This window comes from Chelonoidis abingdonii, chromosome 1 (assembly GCF_003597395.2).
Source record: "Chelonoidis abingdonii isolate Lonesome George chromosome 1, CheloAbing_2.0, whole genome shotgun sequence".
In the NCBI taxonomy this organism is placed as follows: Eukaryota; Metazoa; Chordata; order Testudines; family Testudinidae; genus Chelonoidis; species Chelonoidis abingdonii.
Window position 1 is genome coordinate 259,746,084 of NC_133769.1, and position 10,634 is coordinate 259,756,717.

General features: G+C 41.5%; 2 protein-coding genes across 2 annotated transcripts in view; both read right to left on the minus strand.

Moving 5' to 3' along the window:
* The window catches only part of LOC116823351 (coagulation factor X-like), a 53,437-nt gene that overhangs the window by 29,555 nt on the left and 13,248 nt on the right, over positions 1 to 10,634 (minus strand). The window contains exon 5 of the mRNA XM_032777844.2: positions 9,150 to 9,281. Coding sequence (XP_032633735.1) covers positions 9,150 to 9,281 — 132 coding nt within the window. The remainder of the gene's footprint in view (positions 1 to 9,149; positions 9,282 to 10,634) is intronic.
* Positions 1,283 to 6,489, minus strand: LOC116823354 (coagulation factor X-like). The gene is made up of 2 exons (XM_032777848.2): positions 6,303 to 6,489; positions 1,283 to 2,877 (listed from the first exon to the last, which is right to left on the minus strand). Exons 1-2 carry the CDS (start codon positions 6,472 to 6,474, stop codon positions 2,330 to 2,332), a joined length of 720 nt encoding a protein of 239 aa, XP_032633739.1. The 5' UTR covers positions 6,475 to 6,489; the 3' UTR covers positions 1,283 to 2,329.

Consider the following 10,634-nt stretch of genomic DNA (forward strand, 5'->3'; position numbering starts at 1 on the left):
TGAATCTAGCTCTGCACAAACTCAGCATGGGCCTAACAGGGAAAAAGAGGTTTTGGTCCAGACTTTTTAACAAAGTCTGCAGATGGAAGAGAGGACGAGGTGTTGTGCATATTAGAATTAATTTCTAGTGATCATCCCAGTTTCCATGGTCCACATTCCGTTTGGTTATTGTTGATATTGCAGCTGGGCAAATCATTCAAAAATCTAATTTGAACGCCATCGCTATGAAGCAATCCCTTTCTATATAGAATATAAAACCCCCTTAACATGGACTAGGTTTGAATTCAGTTGCTAGTGAGCTCCATGACTCAGAGCTAGATGCTGCTGAGTCTCACCCTTCCTGCCTGGAGACTAGGGATCAGCACTCTGCAGAACTGTTCCCACTCCACCACCTTCTCTGGACCCAGCAGAGAGGGCTCTCTGAAGGGTTGGGATCTACGCAGAAGCGGTGGGGACCTGTCACTGACTTTCATTTTTGCTGGTGGGTGCTCTTCTCCGCCCCCTCCCCTTGCATGTGAGCGTCGGGCAGGGCATTGTTTGAGGGGAGGAGGCCGACCGGGGCAGGGCATCATGGTGAAGTGGTGGGCAAGGCCTCGGGGTGTGTGTGTGAAAAGGCTGAGAAGCAGGACCTCGGGGCGGAGCAGTGGGCGGGGCCTTGGTCCAGGCGTCGAGGGACACAAAAGATTAATTCGACCCTGCAGGTGCTGACCACCCCTTATTGTTTTCAGTGGGTACTTGAGCCCCGGAGCATCCTTGGAGTCAGCGTCTGTGGTGGGGACTGTATGACTAGCACCCCTCACTGAGTGGGGACATGGCTGGGTGGGAACAGCATTCCTGCACATCACTCCCACTGAAGTTACAGCAATAAGTTTATGCAGTTTAAGGCTTTACCTAGAGTATTACTTTTCCCATGAAGGCCTCTATGTAGGTCCTTTTAAGTGAGATCCTCAGGGCAGCCAACTAGGGGGTATCCTTTAGAGCCATGCTGCCAGAAAGCAGAGGGCAGGCCAATAGAGGGAAGGAGCTGGTGCAGAGACCATAATGCTCCCATGAATCATTATGTGTGTGGGTCAAATCCTACCTCAGGTGGAACAATTTGATGGGAACTCCATGAAGGCCTCTGCCGCAGGTTTTATCTCAAATGAAGCAACTTACAGCTCAAAATGTTTGTTGAACAAAATACTAGAAAATTTGATATTTTGAAGGGAGGGAATGAAAAAAAAGTACTGAACCCCCATAATTATGGATTTTACAAATTAAACAAACAAATCAAAGGCCATAACAAAGTTTCACTTCTTTATAAGGAGCCCATCATCTTGTTATGTAATGACTTATTTTTAAGCTGAGGGAAAAGGTCCATATTTATTCTCCAACTTGGCATAAAGCAAATACAGTGTGTCAGACTCAGCTGTTTGGGAGGACACAGGCTTTTTCTAGTCTTCAGAGAGATTTTGTTCATATATATTTGCAAACGCTTATTTACTAAATAAATATAGATAACACTTTATTTTGTTGGTAAATGCAGATATACAACAATATTGCATTTCTATACAAGTATCTAAAACATCCACATTAATACTAAATTCATTAAATATTGTCCATAAAAGAAACAAGAGTGATAAAGTATTTTAAAAAGAGAAACAAACAGATATATGATGAATATATATGATTTCTTGATAAGAATCAAGGTTTTTTCTAAATTAATTTTCTAAAACCAACCAGACATTTTGTTTTTATGAAATACCCAGTTATTTAGTATCAAATGTCAAAGATTTATTTGCTGCACAGTTTTAGCAATGAGTAACCTCTTGGCCTTCTTTAGCTTTTTAATGTATGTGTATGTATGTGTGTAAGAGTCATTTGGAAGATTAGACAGTTTGTCCTGAGGCCATAAGGCTTTGTAAATGCTCTGTTTAATTTCAGTAATGTCCCACGCCTATTTTGATATAGATGCTATTTGTACATTTGTCTTCTCTCTCCAACTCAAGTACTGGACAGTGTTCATCAAAAAACAAAACAAAACAAAAAACCTCACAACAACCCTAAGTTTCCTACAGACCAATCTAGAAAACTGTAAATCAGGAACCCAAAGCGGAATCTAAAAAACAATCTTTTTCATGAAAGTCCTTAGATCAAACGAGCATTGTTTTAAGTGGAAGTACACATGCTGAAAACCATGTGTTAACTCATGCAGAAAGAGTACTGTAACTCTCAAAGGAAATAATAAGCTGTCAGGAAAGAATTTCAGCAGAAGTGCTAAAAGAAACTGAACTCTTATTTATGAATCTGCTGAGTGTATGAAACAGAATGCTAAATACATTTCATATAATTAAGAGTTTTGTCTAAATGTCCTTTTTAGCCAGGATTGGAACTTTGACACTTTTGTATATACTCCATATTTGCCTTTCCTTGCACATCCTTCTCCCCAGCTGACTATACCAGTAACAAAATAGGTGTCCTTGTACTTAGTTACATGTGGACCCCCACTGTCTCCCTGACATGCATCTTTTGTTACATTGTCATAGCCAGCACAGAACATGTTATCTGTGATCGCAAAGTTAGTGGTTTGCTTGCATGAATTTCTATCAATATAGGGGACTTGAAGCACTTTAAGTTTGTTGGATACCCGTCCATGTTCATAAAGACGTCCAAAACCACTAACAGTTCCAGATTTTTGATTCATCAGAATTTCGTTAGCAAAGTCTGCATCAGGAAGGCATGCCGGGATAACATATATAGAAAACTTTATAGGTTCCTTTAATTTTATGAGGGCTATGTCATAATCATAAGTTGCCGAAACAAATCTGCCATGTACAAGCACTTTTTCCACAGAGTACATCATTTCAGTGTTTTCTTCCTTATCTCTGTCCACTTCCCCTGTGTGAAATCATTAAAAACATAATTATTATGAGACACAATACAACAAATATAAATAGTTCCTAGAAAAACTAAGGGACTAACTCTCCATGGTCTTGCACCTTGTGTAGTCTTCTCTACTGTGCAAATCAGATGGACAATCCTCCCATCCTGATTTGGGAGCATTTTACTTGCAGTTTGCACTGGTATACTTGTTTACAGAAAGTGCTGAACAAGCTTTGAGTTAGGACCTTACTGTTAAAATGGTGATTTCATTTAGGAATGTAATACAATGTTTTGTTCTCCATTGCCTACCACTTGGGTCATATAGGATAGGCATGCTCACAAGTGTGAATGGGATTTGGCCCTTTATTTGGTAACACACAAAATAATTTGGAAACACAGCTTCTTTGTGCTTCAAAATTCTTTAACATTCTCGCTATCAGCAAAAAAGAACAGCGTCCCACATATTTCAGTATTGTTGCATGGGGTTTCTTTGGGAACTGGGTGGGTTGGGACTTTGAGGTTGATAATGTTTGTAAATTTTCTGGCTTGCTGTTGTACAAAGGGTAGGATTTGCTTTTGTTGTAGAACTACAAACTGTATTTTTGGGTGCCTAAAGCTTGAGATGTGTTCGTTTTGAAAAATTAAAGCAACATCTATTGAACTGGTCATTTTTAGGCCTTTCCAAATTTGCAACATATTTCAGACTAATATCTAAATGTTGTCAGATATAGATATTATTACCACCTTGATGCTATTTCATGAACTCTCCAAGGTCTGGTCTACACACAGAGTTATACCAGTTGAAGTAAAGGTGTGATATTAAACTGATTTAGCTAAACCAGTGCATCTTGCTGTATGTACACTCAGGTTTAAACCTAATTTATATAGGAGGCAAAAAAACAAGTTTAAATTAAGTCTAAACAAATGTAATACTGTCCACATGAAAAGTTGCATTAGTTTAGCCAAACTGGTTTAACTTCACACCTTTTGGTGTACCTTTGTACGTAGACAACTCCCAAGACAGAGGGGTTCATCCACAGTCAAGCCAGTTCTTCTACATCTAAGAAGGTATGTCTGTCAGACCTGGACTCCATATGAAGTCCTCTAGAAAGGGGTTCTACAGCTTTTGGTCTTTCTGCCAAGATCCTCTGGACAATTGTCTGTAAGTCTGGTCTGGGCTTCTCCAGCTGCAGCATTCCTGGGAAATATGACTTAACTGGCTGTAAAAATTCTTCAAGATAATCAACTCTTACTTTGTTGATGGTTTTGTAGATTGGCATAGGATTCTGACTTTGGGGGCAGAAGCGGATGGAGAGCTGATATTTATGTAATGCCATGGGAACCTGAAAGATGATTTTAATCATTTCTAGATAAACAAAGATATTATCCATTGTTTAATTATATATAAAGACCCAAACAGAGAAAAGCCCCCATCAAAACAAAAAAAGATGGATAACAATGCAAATAACCTAATTCTGAACTGACCACCTTTGTACTTTTCATGTTTGTGTGTGTATTTCTAAAGAACCTTTTGCCATAGTATTTGGGGGTTCTTTTTATAATTTAGTTAACAGAAATCAACATTTCTCAAATTTTGGAATAATCCTCTTCTCCCCAGTTTCCTCCAAATCTACTAACTGTGCAGGGCCCATCTCTCAGGTAATGGAGGGAGGGTATGGTCAACCAAACAGGAGTCCGTCACCAGACAGTAACCAATACTTAGAGGCTGGAGCAAGCTTTCAAAAAGAGCATTGTGTGTCCTGCATCACAACGTGAAGACGATGGGACCTAGACCCTGGTTTATCTCTGTTGGGGATGAATTTCATACTGAGGTCTCTATAGAGCCTGCCTAGCCCGTATCACTCTCAGAGCATGTCTACACAGCAGCTGGGAGGGAGGTGTGATTGCCAGCTTGCATAGAGATAGACATACTAGCTCTGCTTGAGCTAGTGTATTAGAAGTTGTACCGTGGCTGGGGCAGCATGAGTTAGCTGCCTGAGTACAATCCTTCCTAACTCCTTGGGTAGGTACTCAAGCCATCGCTCGTGCTGCCACAGCTACACTGCTGTTTTTACTGTCCTAGCTTGAGGGTGACCAGACAGCAAGTGTAAAAAATCAGGATGCTGGGTTTTTTTGGATGGAGTGCGGGGGGTGAGTAATAGTTGCCTATATAAGACAAAGTCCCTAATACTGGGATGTCTGGTCGCCCTAAGTTGAGCAGAGCTAGTGCGTATATGTCTACCTGAGCTGGGAGTCACACCTCTCAGTGGCTATGTACACATATCCTCCAACACCAGGGAACTTTGAGTCAGCACACCTCCACTGACTGCAGCTGCTGCAGAAGTTCATTGGGATGATGTAACCTCTGAAAGAGCTGGGTTGGAGCAGAGCACTCGCTTATCATTGTCCCCTATGTACTATATATAGCTTGCAGGAAAAATGGGTCTTCAGATGGGACAGATAATTCCTCCAGTCTGGCTTTGATTTAATTTGTAGCTACTGTTTTGGAATGAGCTACTTCTTTTTCTTTGCTTCTTTGAAGACTTTCGTATTGAAGAATCAATACAAGGTTTTAGAGTGTGTTCTAAATATGGTGAGGTGAGTGCTGTTTCTTGCTTTCTTTTGGAGAGTGTTCCAAGGTCTTGGAGGTGATTTGGTGTGTGAACTGGAGATTAGATACTGCTGTGCTGGTTTTTTGAAATACACAAGGATAGCTACTGAAATGGTACTCTCTTGAGTGCATCTCCAGTGTGATTGCATTATTTCTGCCAGGATTCACAGTCAAGGCAGCAGTGCCCAATGGTTCATGGTGTCAAAAATGATGGATACTATTCTATTATCATAGTAATTTGACCTCTGTCCATCACCACGAGGAGATCACCTGTCAGTCTCACCAATGCAGTTTCAAAACTCTCCTGTCAGCTTAGGGTGGCTACATGAGAGACCGTACAGCAGCACAGCTGCATCAGTCCAGCTGTGCCATTGTAAGCTCTCTAGTGTAGCCATAGCTTAAGTTTCCTTTAGCTTAAACCTCTTTCAGTTAATTCATCTTAACTTTCCCGAATGTTCCAGTGTAGCTAAAGCCTGAGATTTCAAAGTTTCTGGCTGGTAAAGAGAGTGAGGTTTTGGAAAAGGCAATATTCTTAGTATCTTGGGGAGAGAAAGAAGGGGTAAGAATGCTAAAACTATTGTTCTTTATCATGTCCACGTAGTTCACAAACAGGAAAAAGAATTTCCACTGATGCCGGCAACAAAGTGAATCACTCATTTCCGTACCAGTCCAGGGACAAATTGAGGCAATCATGAAAGCTGACAAGACCAAATTAAAAGCTATGGGGAAAGAGACAGAAGGCATCTTGCAAACAGAGATTAGAGTAAGTATTGTTTGTCATTAATACCTGTTCTTATACTAAAGGAATAAACTAATAACAGTCACTTACCGACAACAACTTTAATGATTTTAGATTGGTTTATGCAGTGAGCTGCAGTAAGTATATAAAACTGGCTCAAAATTGTCCCTCCACAAAACCCTTCCTTGTTTTCATCTATTAGAAGAGCCTGCAAGGAGAGAAAATGGATGACTCCAGAGGATACAAAAACATAAGAATTCATAAATAGCTCATTAAAATTAAAGCAACTTTTCCTTCATAGGTAATAGCTTTTTACGTACTGTACATACACACAGCTACAGTACATACCAGTGTGCATATATTCAGGCAGTCGTCGGACTTATGACAAATTGGTTCCTGAGAATCATGCTGTAAGTTGAAAACGTCTCAAATCCCATAGGAACACTCCGGGATTGAGCGTCGTAGAGTCGGAACTGACATTGTAGAGTCGGAACAGGATGTTAATTTACACACGTAAATGTGTAAGTGCTGTTCCATCATAACTCAAAGGTCATAAAGTCTAGGATTGCCTGTATTTGTATCTGCCCAGCAACAGTATATATACACCCCTTCTATGCTTCAAACAACCCCCCAACTTGTCCAGCCATCATCAGAAGCAAGCTCCCTACAGACCAGGAAACACCAACTCAAACTGGCACCAGACTCTGCCAGAACAACAGATGCAAAACCTGCTGATGCATCCCCACTGCTACAATGATCAATATCTCCCACAATACACCTGTCAAGATCCACAGGTCCTACACATGCCTATCACAACATGCCGTGTACCTCATCCAGTGTACTAAATGCCCCAATAACAACTATGTGGGTGAAATAAGACAATCACTACCCTCTTGAATGAACACACAGAAAAATGATTCTGGGGAAAAATACCACATCAGCTCTGGGTGAACGCTTTTCACAAAGGGCTCACTCTGTATCTGACCTATCAGTCTTCATGCTCAATGGAAACTTAGACAACACCTTCAAAAGATGAGCCTGAGGACTTAAATTCATAACTTTCCTAGAGACTAAAAATCATGGACTGAACAGAGACACTAGATTTATGGCTCGCTATAAGAATCTGTAACTCAGTAACCCCCATTCTCTCCCCTCACCACCACCTTCAGCCCAGCATTTTTTGTTCCTTTCCCCCCCTATGACTGGAGAGCTGTTAACAGGCCACCTCACTTTGAATGGTCCCTCACAATATGTGTTAACTACTTATGCTAAACAATTTGTTCCACCTTGTGTTTAGCTGTGACACTTGCTGTATGTTTCCCAGACCTGAGGAAGAGCTCTGTGTAAGTTTGAAAGCTTGTCTTTCACCAACAGAAATTGATGCAATAAAAGATATAACCTCACCCACCTTGTCTTTCTAATATCCCTGGGACCAACACAGCTACAACAACACTGCACATCTTTTTATATGTAAGTTTTACATCCCAGGTCTCTTCTCTGTTCTCACATATCGGTTTGGCCACCATGTGCCCCTGCATTTCCATGTTCTCTTTATTAATGTGTGCCTGCTGGTGCCCCCCGTGCTAAATCCCATCATTTTTGGTGTGAGGATCAAACAGATCCGGGACAGGTTGCTCTGGCTTTTTACTCATAAAGGGATCTAATGTTTTCTCCTGGTGCTCTGGCTCTCAGCCCAAGCTCTTCACAGAGCTGGCTTGTGAAATGGTGCTGAGCCCTGTTCCCTGGATCACATACTGGATGGTCAGAGGGATATTAAAAGCTTTATTGATCTTACTGTGCTGTCTTGGCATGACAAACTGTGGAGCTGGTCTGTGTAAGGCACACTGAATTGACAGCTTTCAAATTGCTGGTAACTTGACCCCCAGCTCACCCCTGCCCCGCCTCATCCCCATGCACATCGCTGCTTCACATCTCCCACCTCCCAGGCTTGTGGCGCCTAAGCTGATTGGTGCTGCAAGCCTGGGAGGCAGGAGAAGTGAAGCAGCTCACCCCTGTCCTGCCTCCATCCTGAGCATGCTGTCGTCGCTTAACTTCTCCCGCCTCCCAGGCTTGCAGCATCAATCAGCTTAGGTGCCGCAAGCCTGGAAGGTGGGAGAAGTGAAGCAGCCAGGGCATGCATGAGAGGAGGCAGGGCTGGGGGGAGCTGGGACGGGGAGTTCCCCTGTGTGCTGTCCCCTCCTCACTTGCTGCAGGTGGCCCTCCCTGCGCTCCCCTGCCCCAGCTCCCTCTGCCTAAATGCCAGCGGTGACCGGAGCGGCCGAAGATCCGGCTGCCATGGTTGCTGCCGAAGAAAATACTTCCCCCCAAATCCTAGCGCCCTAGGCGACTGCCTAGGTCACCTAAATGGTTGCACTGGCCCTGTGCACAGTGCTCAATTCCTATAGAGACAATGCTGAGCAAACAGTTTCACTGAAAGTATACTTTTAAAATCTTTAAAAAGAAATGTTTTCAATTATTTAAATTGTTATGATCATGCATCCACTCTTACAAAAAGTGAGTATTTGGGCAAAGTGCTGTATTTATGACTCATATGACTCTTTAAACATAGGGTTTTTGTTTTTGTTTTTTTTTACTTATAAAGGATCTCATAACAAGTGCAATCATTTATACTTATTAAATACATTCTTTTTTAATTTAAAGATTAATAATACATGAGGAACCAAATACCATCATTGTATGTAAGCAGAGCTTGGTTGTTTTATGAATAATGTCAGTATATTAATATATAAGATTAATCTATATTAGTATGACAAAAACAGTTTATAAATGTAGTATTTTGTGTACACTTTTTTTTTTTAAATGGAGCAAGCTGTACTTGAGGGAAAACTGTTTAAATGAGAAACGATTGCAAGTCTAGTTTTCTGCCACCATCAAAGCAATGGGAAAATCCATCCTTATCAGTGTATTACTTCTTACCTGTCGGAGTACAAGATTTTTCATCTGTTCCCAGAACATATCCAGTGGCACAGAAGCATTCAACACCGTTTCTTATGGCTTTGCAGAAGTGGTCACAATCGCCATTGTTCAGCTTGCAGTATTTTGGTATAACTATATCAAAGACACATGGGTGTGAAAATGACAAAGAAATGGTGACTTTATAAAGGCGCATGCAGTTGATAATGCTTGTAAACTTGGGCCAGAGCCTTTGTCTTTTTGTTTGCAATGTTTCAAGCCTGTCTCTGGCAGATGCATTATTCCTCATGTTGCGATAGTGCCCAAAATGTGCTAGGCACTTTCAAACCGCAGATGAAGACGTAGTCTCTGCCCCAAAGAATGGATAGTTTAAAAAGGCAAAGGCAAACAAGTGGTGCGGGAAAGGAGTATAACATACAAGCAAAGAGATCAGGGTGCTGGTAGGCACGCTATTCCTCCATTCCTCCCTCCTTGTATTATTCATATCCCTCATTGTTCTCCCCAACCCAATTCCTGGCCTCAGTTCCAATGACCTTCACCCTTCTGTCCCAGCATTTGATAAACATTACCCATTCGCTCACAAGATAAATAAGTGGATGACTTATAAGTTGCACTGACATAAACATTTGTGTGCACAGGACTATGTTGTCAGGAGAAATTCTCCTGCTGACATAGCTTATGTCACTCATGAAGGTATATTTTTATGCCAACGGGAGAGCGTCTTTACCAGATATGCTACAGCAGTTCAGCTGTATCTGTACAGCTGCACTGCTGCAGCTCTATATGTACAGAGATATTATTTGTTTCTTGCAGCTGTCCCAGTAGAAGTGAATATTCAGGAAGGATTTAGATGAAGACAGGGAAGCCCAAGGAGAAGGGGTATCCAGGAGGGTAGAAAGTCACTGCATTATCTACTGTAAATCATTCTTCCCTGATTTGTCTCTTCCTCCTCTTGCTAGACAATAAGTGGTGTAATACCAGAAGAATTATATCTGGGAGCTCAAATAAGGTGCATTTATATTAGTTAGGTCCTGCATCCCTTACTCATCTGAGCATTCTTACTGAGTTCAGGCTGATTGTGAGGTAAGTATTACCCACATCAATAAGGGTTGTGGGACTGGGCACCTGCTTTGCAACATTAAGAGAAGTTTTTGAGCATTTATTAACCTTATCTATTAGTGAAGAACTGTAGTTTAATGCCTGACTGCACTGGCCTCCTAAGCCAAGTATTGTTGGTTTCAGACCTGTCAAAACTTTCTAACCCTATAGTCTATCATTTATTCCTTAACTCTAAGGAAATGAGAAATATTAGACTCATAGACTCGTAGGTCAGAAGGGACCAATATGATCATCTAGTCTGACCTCCTGCACAAAGCAGGCCACAGAACCCTACCCATCCACTTTTATAACAACCCCTAACCCATGACTGAGTTATTGAAGTCCTCAAAATTGTGGTTTGAAGACCTCAAGCTGCAGAGAATCCACCAG

Excerpts from the sequence above, each read along its gene's own strand:
- LOC116823354 (XM_032777848.2), bottom strand. The coding sequence starts at position 6,474 with ATGAATTCTTATGTTTTTGTATCCTCTGGAGTCATCCATTTTCTCTCC. Across the intron at positions 2,878-6,302 it reads AATCATTAAAGTTGTTGTCG|GGGAAGTGGACAGAGATAAG; the intron begins GTAAGTGACTGT and ends GATTTCACACAG.